This window comes from Sphaerodactylus townsendi, linkage group LG04 (genome assembly GCF_021028975.2).
Source record: "Sphaerodactylus townsendi isolate TG3544 linkage group LG04, MPM_Stown_v2.3, whole genome shotgun sequence".
Classification (NCBI taxonomy): domain Eukaryota; kingdom Metazoa; phylum Chordata; class Lepidosauria; order Squamata; family Sphaerodactylidae; genus Sphaerodactylus; species Sphaerodactylus townsendi.
In genome coordinates, this window is record NC_059428.1 from 66,075,927 (window position 1) to 66,090,960 (window position 15,034).

The 15,034-nt window shown below is 41.8% G+C and overlaps 1 protein-coding gene across 1 annotated transcript; it reads right to left on the reverse strand.

The window, feature by feature from the left end:
* Positions 1–584: 584 nt before the first annotated feature.
* On the reverse strand, positions 585–9,790 carry ATP5PO (ATP synthase peripheral stalk subunit OSCP). Its single transcript, XM_048493433.1, has 7 exons — positions 9,696–9,790; positions 6,846–6,896; positions 5,289–5,399; positions 4,425–4,554; positions 4,126–4,238; positions 1,576–1,662; positions 585–770 (listed from the first exon to the last, which is right to left on the reverse strand). Exons 1-7 carry the CDS (start codon positions 9,723–9,725, stop codon positions 657–659), a joined length of 636 nt encoding a protein of 211 aa, XP_048349390.1. The 5' UTR covers positions 9,726–9,790; the 3' UTR covers positions 585–656.
* Positions 9,791–15,034: the final 5,244 nt, after the last annotated feature.

The window sequence follows — 15,034 nt, forward strand, 5'->3', positions numbered from 1 at the left end:
TGAGGCAACTGCAGTACCATCTCCTCTCCCCCCACTTTTTCCATTGAGTCTATCTTAATGGATTTTTTTTACTGTCTTTTGCCATCTTGGAGACAATCATAAATGTTATTGTAATGTTTCAAATGTTTTAAATTGTTATATGATACGTTGTAAGCCACCCCAAGCTCAAAAGGGGAGGGATGACATATTTAATAAAATTAAACAACAAACCTTAGAATCAGAAATACACAGCTCTTTGCTTTGATACGGAATAACTAAAAAGGAGTTAAGGCTTCTCTATCCAGTCTCATATGTCTATCATATCGTAGAGTTCTATATCTAAAGGTCCACTTTAATTATTAGAAAGTGCAATTTCAAAGCTGTGGTGGCCCATGATGCAAGAATCAGACAGCACTCCTCACAGTCAGCCAACCAAAGAAAGGAATTCCATTACCAATTTTACAATTGCTACCATATGGAAAGCAAACCTATCAAATTGAATAAGTTGTTCCCCTTCCCTTTTGTTTAAGTAGCTGTTTGGAGACTTGCTCTAAAGAAATATTTTTGTTTTCTAAAGATCATATAAAGTGCCACACAAATCACCATTTTAAAAGGACCATTTTAATTTTTTTCATAACAGTTGAGTAAGTTTAATGAAAAGAATCTTGTAATGAACACTAGACAGTCTCTTTCATGATCTTGGTCAATTTCTGAATCTTGGACTTTGTGGACATGTCTACGTATTTATCCCCGATGCTGACAATCATTCCTCCCAAGATTGATGGGTCAGTCTGGAAAAAAAACAATGAGGATACTCACATTAGTTAGAAGAGTTTGCATTTATATCTCCCCTTTCTATCCTGTAGGAGACTCAAAGGGGCTTACAATCTCCCTTCCCTTCTCCACTCACAGCAAACACCCTGTGAATTAGATAGGGCTGAGAGAGCTCTGAAAAGCTGTGAGTAGCCCAAGGTCACCCAGCTGGCATGTGTTGGAGTGCACAGGCTAATCTGAATTCCCCAGATAAGCCTCCCCAGCTCAAGTGGCAGAGCAGGGAATCAAACCTGGTTCCTCCAGATTAGAATGCACCTGCTCTTAACGACTATGCCATTGCTGCTCCTAGACTGGAAAGTTTGCATTTCAACTTTAAGAGTATCAAGTTCCTTTTAAAACACAGACCAATATATTTACATAAAATCATTGCTGTTAGCTGTCCTGAACTCAGTAGGTTTGATTTAATAACTGCTCTTGTAATGACGATAATAAAATGTTTAGTATTTATCTTGTATATATTGACTGCATCTGTTGTCCAGGCTTAACAAATCATCTTTTCAACCCCAAAAGATTTTAATGATAGAGAGATCAGAATCCAATTTTATTGTTCAATTTCTTCCTACTGATCTATTTGTCCCAATAGCAAACAAAACGAGACAGCTGAACCACTGTATTTGTATTAGTTATATTTTCATACTTTTAACTGCAGGTAGTTCACTAAGGCACCAACTGAGAGTTGGGGTAACTCCCCTTCTCTCTTTATTTCAATTGGTCAGGGAAATGTTTCTGCTTCATGGATACTTTACAGAACTGCTCCCATACCTTGATTTCCAGCTTCAGTATTTCTCCCTTAGCCAAGAAGCCATTCAAAGCTGTTTTCAGTTCAGTAAGACTGGCTTCATCCAAGGGCTACAAGATACAGACCAAAAAAAGAAAGAGAGAGTGAGAGTGAGAGAGAGAGAGAGAGAGAGAGAGAGAGAGAGAGAGAGAGAGGGGGGGGGGGGGAGAGAGATTTCTTAAGTTTTTGAAAAAAGGGTTTTCAGATGGGCCAAAGAGCAAATGAAAACTGACTTAGGAATTTGTTTAGAAACACCAAGGATAACTTGTCACACATAGTAGCCTGATTAGCTTAACTAACAACATTTTGCTAGTAACTACATAAACTGAAAGTTACCTTTAGTAAGCAGAATGTCAATAAGTGACTCTTTAATGTGTGGCTTTTTCCAAATGGAAATGGTTTGAGCAAGATACTAACAAGCATATTTTAGAACAGAATAGGGACCCTGACCAGGTATGTTGTAAAAGATACAGCTTTATCTTTCCAAAAACTGTGCTGTACTCCAAGAAGGATAATGAGAACCTGTCATGAATCCCAGTGTTACAAACGTTAAGAGGCAAGTTGAGAGTATCCCTATCATATCCAGCAGCTCTCCCAAATGCATGAACCAACAATGGAAGAACAAGGGAGAGCTCTGCATCTTTCTTTGCAAAAATGGAATAGACTGGCTGAATTATTTAAAGGGTCTAGCATGCTTGTTCAGAACAGGAATAATAACTCATGGAGAATCAAAGTTCTACTCAAAGCAATGGGGCTCAATTACCATCACCAGATGTGTGTGGGAGGCATTACTGTTATCCCAAAACATGGAACATTTTTCTCTCTAAAAGGAGGAGGGGCAGGCAAAGGTAACAGAAAGAGAAATGTTTTCTGGCTTCAACAGCATGAATGGGTTAAACAAACCAAAGGAACAAACTAAAGTACATTCTGCCTGACTACTGTTTGCCTTTTTAATAGCAACCTTAAAACAATCCCTCATACCAGTGGCGTAGCTAGGGAAAATGGAGCCTGGGACAAAATCTGAGTTTAGCGCCGCCCCCCCCCCCATATGGGCAGTGTCCCTACCCCACCATGACCAAACAACATTTTTTTGCACCAGGTTATCTCAAAGTCACCATCACATTATAGAACATGCCCCAACACACAAATCTGAACACACCCAGGGCTCCCTAGTTTAAACAACATTGAAAGTGATGCTATTTTTTGAAGGGGGGGAATCCACCCTGAAATAGCATCACTTTTAATGTTGTTTAAACTAGAAAGCCCAGATTCTCCTTTTAAATCCACCTTAAAGAGAGACTCTGGGCTCTCTAGTTTAAATAACATTGAAAGTGATGCTATTTCAGGGTAGATTTCCCACCCATCCACCCCAAACAGCATCATTGTCAATGTTGGTTGTTGTGGGTTTTCTGGGCTGCGTGGCTGTGGTCTGGTAGATCTTGTTCCTAATGTTTCACCTGCATCTGTGGCTGGTATCTTCAGAGGTATATCACAGAGAGAAGTCTGTTATACACTGTGTCCAGACTTCTCTTATAACAGACTTCTCTCTGTGATACACCTCTGAAGATCCAGCCACAGATGCAGGTGAAATGTTAGGAACAAGATCTACCAGACCACGGCTACACAGCCTGTAAAACCCACAACAACCAGTTCAATCTGGTTGTGAAAGCTTTCAACAATACTTTCAATGTTTTTTTTAATCTAGGGAGCCCAGATTCTCGCTTTAAATCCATTCCAAAGGGGGTGGATTTAAAGAGAGAACCCGGGGAAAATTTGAGGGTGCCTGTTAGGAGAGCAATGTTTAAGCTAACATTACCAAAAATTTAGGCTATCTTTAGGAGACTATCCTGATTATACCACCCAGGTTTAGTGAAGTTTGGTTCAGGGGGGCCAAAGTTATGGACCTTCAAAAGGGTAGCCCCATCTACCATTAGCTCCCATTGGAAACAATGGGGGATGGAGCACCTCTTTTGGGGGTCCATAACTTTGGACCCCCTGAACCAACCTTCACCAAACCTGGGTGGTATCAGCAGGAGACTATCCTTATGATACCACCTAGGTTTAGTGAAGCTTGATTCAGAGGGTCCAAAGTTATGGACCCTCAAAATGATAACCCCATCTACTATCAGCTCCCATTGGAAACAATGGGGGATGGGGTCACCCCTTTTGGGGGTCCATAACTTTGGACCCCCTGAACCAAACTTCACCAAACTTGGCTGGTATCATCAGGAGAGTCACCTGACGATATCCTGAAATTCTGGTGCCACTAGCCTAAAAACTGCGCCCCCTGAAGGCCAAAATTGAACAAACAGTAAAAAATACAGAAAGCCACAAACGGACCTGCAATTTTTGCGCCCACCACAAGGTGGCGCCCGGGGCACTTGTCCCCGGATGTCCCCATGGCCTGTGCCTCAGACGCTTATGTATTAAGTGGTCACTTGTCAGATGTAGGGCTCTTCTGTTTGTTTTTACACTGGAAGCTACTGGGCAACACAGAAATGGTCAAAGAAGAGTGTTGCGGGCCATCCGCTTACCTGAGCAGTGGTAACAGAGCACAGCACTTCTCCACGATATGCACTCATAATCTTACCAAATGCAGAAATGACACCAGGAGTGTAAACCAAACGACCGTTTTCAGCAAGCACATCTTAAAGAAAAAATGACAGAATTACTAACATTTACATAAATGCAAACTGTATACAAAGTGTAAGAAAAATTATAAATATGACTTTAAAAACTGTTTGTATTAAAGGACAAGGAAATACCATGCTTTCAGTAACAGTTGATAAAGCAAGGCTGGCACAGCTTAGTTCAGAGACTGAACATTACTTACTGACAAGGTTGACAGTGATAGGGGAGAGTTTCTCTTTAACTAAAGCATCATTCACAGTCTTTCGCTTTACTGCAGCCTTTATGTGAGGGTTCATGACAATGCCAGACAATTTAGGGTCCTTGATAAGTACCTGCAATTAGAACAACAAAAAATACTATGGTCAAAATCAAAATTTCTGCCGCTTAGTCCACCGACACAGACAGAATAAGTTCTAGAAATCAAAATGCAACTCACAAAACAGTTTAGTTTAAAAAAACCCCTCAAAGGTAACAAAATTGTTAAAGATATGACAATTAACATATGAATTGTAGACAAAATAATTTTCAGAAAGCATCTTCAATATTACCTGAATGATTAACACTAATTTGCATGTATTCATAGAAAATATTCCAAGCTAGCTAAAAAATCAATTTTAAATCTCCACTGTATTAATTTCCAGCAAACTGTACAATTAATGTTTCCAGAACGTACATGAAAGTATGTTAAAGAACAGAGAATTTTGGATTGCTATTAGTGTAACATCCTGACCTGGATAGCGCAAGCTAGTCCAGTCTTGTTAGATCTCGAGCAGGGTCATCCCTGGTTAGTATTTGGATGGGAGACCCACCAAGAAGTACCATTGTTGGTACGTAGAGGCAGACCATGGCAAACCACTTTTGAGCATCTCTTGCCACCCCTCTTGTTCCACTCCTAAGCTCTTTAGAGAGTCTGTGAATCTTTCACTATGAAAGTATCTTCATTGTGACAAACCACATGGTGAGGAATTTTCTATGCCTTACCAGAGGAAGTAAACCAACATTTTCAATGGAAATAAATACTAAGAAGGTGTAATAAGAGTATGCAAAATATATGTATATATATTACCGATACTCGACTCAGCTCTTTTTCTATCTGATCCAACTTCTTCTGCTTAGAAGCAGCAGAATAGAGGGCGGTGGCATATCGGCCTTCTAGTCCATACACTTGGATTGGGGGCTTCAGGGGTCAGAAACAAGCAAAGAATACAAAACAGTAAGTGTCATGAATAATGTGTAAGACAATGGAGATGCTGGCTAGTTTTCAAAATTGTATCAGCACATTACAGCCTCAAGTCCATGAGAGATAGACATAAAACCAAGATATGCCTACCTCAGTTTGGAATGGAGTTTTTGCTATTGTTAGAATCCCACTGTTCAGTGACAGATTTTTATTTACAAAGGTACAATTTGCAGAACACCTCAGAAGTTAAGGACCGGACAAGAGGCACCTAGTCCAATATCACCTGTTCCATTTGTGGTTTACCAGTATGCCATTTGGGACAATGTAATAAGTGGTGGCCAGTAAATTCAGTTCATGGCAGCACCAATCACATGAGAAGCTAGTCTTCTGTGTGAGTGTCTATATGGTAAAAAATTTTCCCACACAGTTCTATGAAGTAAAGTCATATCACTGCTTGGCCAATTTTTACAGGTTATTCCTCTGTGAGAATCTAGAAGTGAATACACGATAGATTGATAGCTGCCGTGGGTCCTTTTTTAAAGAACGGCAGATTATAAATTATCTAACAATGGGAAATTAATATTTTTCCTTCAAAAAGCAGCTTTATCTACTCTGCACCACATTACAATAATCTTTTAGAAGCCCACCATTTTTAAGAGTGTTTTCCTATATGATAGGACTGCTGTTTAAGAAACACAAACTCTCCTTAATCCATACAATCAATGTAACAGCTCAGACTTCTCCAAACATGGTGCCCATAGATGAAATAGTACTTGCCACTACTTCTTCTGGCACCTGCCAAGTATTTAAAAAAGTAGCCAGGGCCACTGGTAAGGCAGGCCTTGTTACTGACCCGCATTCAAGTGAAAGTGTTCTCCATAGCTGCAATAGCAGCCACAATCCACTAGAACAAGGGTCTGCAAACTGTGACTCTCCAGATGTTCACGGACTACAATTCCCATCAGCCCTGCCAGGGAATTGTAGTCCATGAACATCTGGAGAGCCAGTTTGCAGACCCCTGCACGAGAAGATCAGAAGGACTGCCTCCTGCGTAAGCCATTTTGAGGGGGTGATCACTGCCTCCTCTCAAAATTCCAAGGATGCCTTGCAGGCTCAAAAAGGTTGAGGCCCTGTAGTGTAGCCCTTGGGATCCAGGCCTAGGTAATCAACAACTTCCAGTCAGACAATACCCATAATATGAAATTTATTTGTATTTGCAGAATGTACACCCAAGGTTATTGAAATGTACATAATATAGTCATACATATCTACCTGTCACTTTCAGCCACAGCTTCCTAGGTAGTTGCAGTACACTAAATAATACACATATGTAAAGTAAATTACGCATTCAAAATACCATCCTGTGGCTTTTCCATTTAAATTAAATTTAAAACTTTTACAGCAATACGTCAATAGAAAGAAAAAAAATGTAAGCAAACTTACCTGCACTAATTTTGATACTGGCCTGACCAAAGAGGTGCTGAAGTGACGAACCTAGAAAAGAAATTAACCATTTAAGGTTTTGTAAAATAAGTAGGGGGGAATATCCGTTTCACGCGAATTTTCAGAGCTTAAAGCACAACTAGCAAACTTATTCAGAAAAGTCATTCTCTTTTAGACTACCTTGCTGCTGGTGCTGTAACAAAAAGCATCCAGCTGTTTTTGGCCAGAGCCTTCTCAGCTTTGTGCCCACCCTGGCAGAACTCTCTTTCAAGTGAAACCCAGACCCTTTAGGATCTGATTCAGTTCCACAGGACCTGCAAGATTGAGATGTTCTGCCAGGTCTTTGTGCGAAGATACTGATGGTTTCTATCTTGCTGGCCTCCCTTCCACTATTGTCTATTCACGGTTATATTTTGTTTTCTCCTTTTCCTATTATAATTTTAATTGACCTGTCCTTTCCCTTTTGATTGGTCTTCCTTGTTATGTTTAACGTGCCGTCCAGTTGTATTGGAGTTCCTGCAGAAGGCAGCCTCTTGACAGAAGAATGTCATGTGGAGCAGTGTTCTAGCATTGGCTTTGCCTCACCTTCTAAGCAGTTATGTTCTGATTTTCTAATTACACAATTTAAACACCAGAAAGCCAACTTCACCTATACCAAAACACACATTCTCATGATGACAAAGGTGTCCTTCTGTTAGATCTCACAACCTTAACCCAATAAACTGACTCTGAAGTATTGATCTGTAGCGTTTATTGAAGAGGTACTGAAGCACCATACTTGGCAAAGCCAGTTTTGACAAAGCTGGCATTCACAGTCCCCTTTATCCCCCATAGAAAGCCCCCCCTCCTGTTTTCCCAAGAGGTTGTGAAAAACAGTCTTTGGAGCTAAGGTGCCCCAAGGTCAGCAACAGATAGAAGGAGAAAGCCACCTGGCTTCCTGTCCTACAAGATAACAGATGTAATACAGTTCTCATGGGACAGAGGTACCAGGGGAAGCCTACTTGTCTACAAAGCATGTGAAGCCATAAAGTAGAGATCATGGAAAGAATGCACAGATGGCAGTGGATACATATAGCAGGCTGGTTATATATATCTTTCTAGCAGCATTAATTTGTTATTTTAAGCAGTTACATTGACTTGGGAATATGTAGATGTGGCAGAAATGTTCTTCTTTCCAAAGCTCCAGAGAAGACTATTGCTCTACCAAATCCCGGTCACCACTAGCTATTCTAGTTCACACCATCCAGGGTGGCAGCTTCTATCCAGGACAACAATGGCATCAGGACACCAAACAATGCCACATTCAGCAACATATTGGATGATGCTGACCAGTTTCTGCTCCATAAGCGATATGTAGATGTGGCAGAAATTATCTGTGGCCTCTGCCAACACTGCTGGGCAAAAGAGAACCACCAGATCAGTAGAAAATGGTTACTTTGCTTACCATTTTGAATTGGCCAATCACTCACCTAAAATAAAATATCCATCCTCACTCTCCACAGACAAGCTGCATCCTGGGTTCACAAGCAGCCACTATATAATAAATACCCCAGACAAGACATAAGCAATGCTGGCTGGGGAGTCTGAAATCTTACATTATATTGTGCTCCCCACTTTTGATAGGGTTCAGTTTGCCCTTGCTGATGCTGATGAGTCCAGAAATTACACTGGACATATTATTATTATTATTTATTATTTATTTGACTTAATATACCGCCCAATCCCCGAAGGGCTCTGAGATTACATTACCACTGGAGATAACATTACCACTGGAGAAGAAAGCTAATTCAGCCACCAAAAATGCTTTTTTTAAACATAGTTTAGCCCAGAAAATGGCCATCAACTGGCTGATCTGGCCACCTGGACTCATGCCATTGTACATTGAGACTAGACTACAATAATGCACTCTACAGGAGTCTCCCCTCAAAACTGCAATTTCACTAATTAGAGCAAGATCTTCTCCAGGTGCCACCCTATAGACAAGCAAGATCAGCATCTGCCATACACGTGCCTTCTCTATAGTGGCTCCAGCTCTGTGCAATGGCCTACATAAATAGGTCAGGGAGGCTCCCATGATCCTGACATTTCACAAATGATATAAAAAAGAGTCATTCAAAAGAACATGCTTGTACCAGGGCTATATCACAACAGACTGGCCCTGGAAAATACAGTTTGTTTCGACATGTTCAGAATGGTTTAACGTATCATGTTTAATCATTATGCTCTGTTCAGACTACCAGCTCCTTTTCCAATTCATGCAATTCCTAGCCCTATTGCACTGCTTATGAGATGCTTCATCCTACTGACTGCATTGATTTACATTGAATAATCCACTCTGAGCCTCAATGAAAAAGGGATGCTATAAATAACATAAGCCAAAATAAACGAATACATAGAATAGCTCCTCTACCTTCCTTCATTTACATAGATTAAAAAAAACTTGGGTCTTATTTACAGATTACCATGCTACTCTTGTAAGAAGAAAACGTCACAAGCTTCCTCTCCAGAGCCCCACATTCGGATTTCCGGGCATACGGAAGTAACACGAGCAAAAATCAAATAATTAGGGGCAAATACATTTGCAAGAGACTTTGGAAGCACGGACTTCCCTTGCGGATCCTCACTACAGCATAAACGGAAGCCCTTTACTTTGTGCAGAGACAAACAGGTGCCAATCCCAGCAACCTTCGTAAAGTACTCCTGTTTCCCGTAATAAAATCTCAAAAAGAAGGAAAAGGAAACCTGAGATCTGGAATGCTCTCGCCCATCACGCCTTTCTATTTTCACCCTTATGACCACAAGACGTGCATAAGAAAAAATCTCCAAAACAAGGTTCTTTCTCTCTCTCACCTTTAGGGAAAATCCCGCGGCGGCCGCCATGTTCTCCTCTTCTAGGTCAAACCATGCCCTCCCTAGCCTTGCCCACAACTGGGACGCATGCGCAGAAGCCCGGCGAGTGGGGTCTGGTGAAAAATTGCTTTCTGGGAAGTGTAGTTTCCGTAGGGCGAATTCGCCTACTATAGTGTCCTACAAAAACGAGATGTGAGCGAAATGTATAAACAGATTGATATCGAATAAAGGAATGTGTTCTTGGGTAGATGAGTTTAACGACTCGTGAACTTTCCCATCCGAAACATCCGCCTTTGCAATCAGCGAGCCGCAGAAGCTAAAACGGGGGCGCAATTTCACTTAAAGAAATCAGCGGGGTTTTTTTTTTAATGCAAAAAGAAACACCTTGATCTGATCTGTAAACTAAACTCTTAATGTGTCTTCTGCAATCGTGCCTGTTTAACAGTTGCGGAACTTCTTATTCATTACGCGTTAGGTACCGAAATAATGTATTGAATTGGTTCTGGTGGGTTTTTCGGGCTGTGTGACCGTGGCCTGGTGGATCTTGTTCCTAACGTTTCGCCTGCATCTGTGGCTGGCATCTTCCCTCTGTGATATACTGGAAAACCCACCAGAATCAGTTGAATTCGGCCGTGAAAGCCTTCGACAATCAGGGGCGTAACGAGGCAGCCCTGGGAAAACTGTAGCCCTGGGCAAAACCTGAGTTGGATGCCCCCCCCCCCCCCCCCGCCCCCATGGGCGGCCACTCCACCACGACCAAACATTTTTTTGCACCAGGACATTGGTGCCTGCAGGGGGTGCATTTTTGGATGTATTGGCACCAAAATTTCAGGGTATCATCTGGAAACTGTCCTTATGGTACCCCCAAAGTTTGGTGCAGTTTGGTTTAGGGGGTCCAAAGTTATGTACCCTCAAAGGGGGTGCCCCATCCCCCATTCTTTCCTAACTAGATGTGGACTACCGCTTTTGAGGGTCTATATAACTTTGTGACCCCCTGTCCAAACTGCACCAAACCTTGGTGGTGCCATTATGACAGTCTCCTAGATGTATACCTGACATTTTTGTGCTGGGATACATCCAAGAACGCACTCCCTGTAAGAACATCCCAAATTTGCCCAAGAATCTTTGTTCTGCATTGAGTTTTCTGCATTGCTGTCAATGGGGGTTGCAGGCTGGGGGGGGGGGACATTTCTGAAGGCACAGTCTCAAAACTTTCAGGGTCTCATCAGGAGATTTCCCTAATGATACCCCCCAAGTTTGGTGCAGTTTGGTTCGGGGGGCCAAAGTTATGGACCCTCAAAACTGTAGCCCCCATCTCCTTTTAACTCCCATTGGAAACAATGGGGGATAGGGGCACCCCCTTTGGGAGTCCATAACTTTGGACTCCCTGAACCAAACCTCACCAAACTTGGGGGGGTATCATAAGGACAGTCTCCTGATGATATGCTGAAATTTTGGTGCCGCTAGCCTAAAAACTGCACCCCCTGCAGGCCACAAATGGAAAACTACTAAAAATACCCAAAAACGAACCCAGCATTTTGATGCCCCCTACAAGGTGATGCCCTGGGCAGCTGCCCACCCTGCCCAATGGGTATTACGCCAGTGTCGACAATACAATGTGGTGAATATTAATATAGCAAAATCAAGCTTGCTAATTGCACCCTTTACACTTGTTAACAGGCAAATTGTTCTTTCTCCCATCCTGAACATTCCACAGATATGTATACTTCACTTGCTTTACTACCATCAGATCTTCTGAAGATGCCAGCCACAGATGCAGGCAAAACGTCAAGAGAAACTACACAGCACCCCAGCAATAGTTATATTGCAATAATATTTTTGTGATCTTATGTTCTACCATCATTAAAAAAAGTAGGAAACAAAACAAAGGAGTCTATCTTCTCCTTTTCTCTGCCCATCAATTCCTTTAACCAAGTACTTCGACCCTGCTGCCCTGCCATCACAATTATAGGCCAATTGACTTCATAGAGGAGAAGGATCATGCAAGGCTTCCAAATACAATTTCAGTTAGAAAGAGGAAGTTAAGGGAATGAGCTACTGTTCAGTAAAATGTAGAATGCATGACTTAGGTGCCTGCAAGAGGTGCAGTTACTCCCCCCCCCTGCTAATTGTTGGGCTTTTTCTTTTCATTCTAGCATACAAGCAGTGCATGCTGGGAGAATTTTCAAATGGTGAAACATTCTGTCAGTTAGGTCAGCTGACTACATTCTCTGTCTCTCACTGTGTATGTATTTCCGTGAATTCAGAAATCTGCTTTCAGAATTCAGAAATTTGCTTGAAATCTGTAGCCTGTAATCTGTAAATGTGAAAAAGAGTATCTTTGTGTTCTTCAATGTGACAAAGTAAGTTCCAACAGTTCATTGGAGGGAAAGAGTGAGAAGAGTACTTGTGTTTTTACTATCATGATTTTAATGCTGCATGTTTCTGAGTTCCATCCAAGGTAATTAAAATCACTCCTCAGGTGGTAAATACCCAGTCTACCCTGAGGTTACCTTCCAATAGGATGTGTAGGCTTTCTAAGCACATGGCTGTGGTCAATTTTGCAGTTCAAAATGAAGGCAAAGTCTTCCAACTCCACCAAGTCAATGGCTCATAAAAACTGCTTAGGATTGTACTGTTTGTTTTGCAAAATTTATACCATCTTTCTGCCTAACAAGGGCCACCAATGTGGCTAACAAATTAAAACGTACATAATCAAATCACCTCTTAAAAATCAATAAAACATGTCATTTAAAGGATTAAAATTAAATGCATACAAAAACAAAGTTTAAAAATGGGGCCTGAAGGCAGCATCACTGAGAGAATGCAAGACAAAGCAAAAAAAAAGTCTTATTGGTGGAAAATGGAATAAGAGTGACTCAGCATGCTTGGATGTTGGAGGATGCTAAATCTCTCTAAGTGTAACTCTTGGTGGGGTGCACCTCTCTTTGTCTGTACCTGGAAGCTGCCCTCTGACCCCTCCTCCTTCTGTTTCAGTAGCCACTGTTTTTTGTCTTATTCTTCCCCCATGAACCTCCATGGAGTTAGATGATTCTAGAGAACTCTCCTGTCGAAGCAAATATTCCATACTTGTACTCACATGATGCCAGATGAATTGACCACTTGTATAGAGAAATGTATTCTTTAGATTATTATTTTTATCTTTCTTTGCAACAAGAATTTATTTTATTTGGCTCATTTTTATCTAGATGACTTGAGTAGTCAGCCCTTTTTACTCTATGTGGGCCTAAGGCGGCTTAAGCCAATCTGGGCATGGTCACATCCACAGCAAACTGTACCACCAGTACACTAAAAACATTAAGTAAAACCTAAGAATGAACTAGTGCAGTAGTTTACAACAAAACTGTAGGAGCAACAACCCACCATAAATTTGCCAAGATAGGCTCTCACTGTGCCAGAAAAGAAAGCAGCAGGAGGCAGTGGGCTCATGCGATGGAATTTGTGGGGTGCAAGGCAGAACCAGCCTTAAAGCGATGTGGAGCGGCAACCCTGCCTGGCCCTCTGTGGCAGAAGTAGGTGGCAGTCCCACGGCCGGCCTCCCCAAAACCCGCTGGTGGAAAAGTCTCACTGGTGGGTCCCCCCCATTGGAACTCAGCAGGTCCCGCAGGGCCCGCATGTCGGAGGTAAGGCATCTCACTGAGGCTGGGGCCAATTTAGCCGTAAAGGCTCTGGGTCCGGTTGAGGCCAGCAGTCAGACACTGCACCCAGGGGTAACCAGTAGATCTGCTTCCTGCCACGAGCTTAACTCAACCCATGTGGGACAGAATGTGAACAGAATCTACTTTAATAAATGTAAATTTTACCTTTTTGCAATTTACTTCTTGGGATGACTGATTTTACTGTACCCAACATCACATTTCCATGTCTGGGCAAACTCTGCTGTATTAATCAAATATACCCAACAGAAGGTCCTCCCTCTCCTTATCTCAGAAGGCAGGGACACCTGAAGCAGGGCTTCTGCATGTACCTGTAGTGGTCAGATAGGTTCATAATGGGGACTGTAAATGTATTAGTATATAAATGTAGCCACTTTTCTTCAGCCTGCCTGTGTCTTACTCATTGTGCAGATGGTTCTTTCAACACTAGATGTTGCTGTTGCTATGGACTGAGAGACTTGGTCGCTAATAGAGTCAAATAGGAAAAATGACAGTGCTGAAATACTTTAGGCTTGGTTAAAAGCTGCCATAAAGTCAAACAGTAAAAAAAGAGAGAGAGATGTTTTAACATTGCTGCTTTGACCCTGTCTCTCCTCCCTCCTCCCTTCTGACTTCATTCCAGAGACTATACGTAACTGAAATACCAGAGTTCAATATTACCTGGAAACTATACTTTTGATGTGGAAACCCTTTGTCATAATGGTGGCTTTTAATTAAGCTGATGGAAGCACATGCAGCAGAGATTCATGGCTGCTCTAGGGATTGCTGCCTTGGATTTTCCAGTATGAACTAAATTAGAAGAAATTATGGAGTTCTGGGAAGTTCTGCCTCAGATGAAGTCCTGATTCTAGGGAAGGCTATTGGAGAAGAAGAGGTGCCTTTTTTTTAGACACATAGGGAAATAATGAAAAATGAGAAGAAAGGAGAAAAAGGAAAAGAAGGCTAATTAACCTAATTCGACCCATAAAGATGCTTTAAATTATGCCCCCAAAAGCCCAACCGCCTATGCAGCTGGCACAAAGCTGGTAACATATGTTATTACTTCCCATATTCATCCGGAAGCTGACTGTTCTGAACCACCAGCTGCAGCTTTCAAGTCATCTTCCAGCACAGTCCCACGTAAAGCTTACTGCAGTAGTAGTAAATTTCAAGGTTATAGAAATGTGGATAAGTATAGCTAGATCCCTCTACTTCAAAAGTTTTTTTCAACAGGTGCAGTACTCGTTCTGGCCCCTTGGTTCCCCATACTTGCAGAGTTCAGAATTTTAAGAATTCTGTAGACCTGTCATGGGTTAGGTGTCTGTTGTTCCTACTCCATCAAAAGCAGACCAAGCAATTTCTTCGGGAGCACCGGGATAACCTACCACCATAATCAGAGTCTTGTTTGGAAAAAATCTCAGGACATTTATGCACCGTAGTCTCCTTTGCATTGAGCCTACAGTCACTTCAGGGTTGATTCTCAGTTATGTAACATATTCCAGTCTTGGCAGTCTCCCTGCCTTCAGATCAGAGAATCCCCACAGTTTAAGAAAAGCTTTGAAACTGTAACTTTTCCTCTGCAGGGAATGCAAAGGAAATCAGCATGAATTCAGCTTTCTCTGGATTTTCTTGCTCCTCCATGCGTTCTTCTGGCTATACCCAGCAGTTCATCCCACTCTTTGG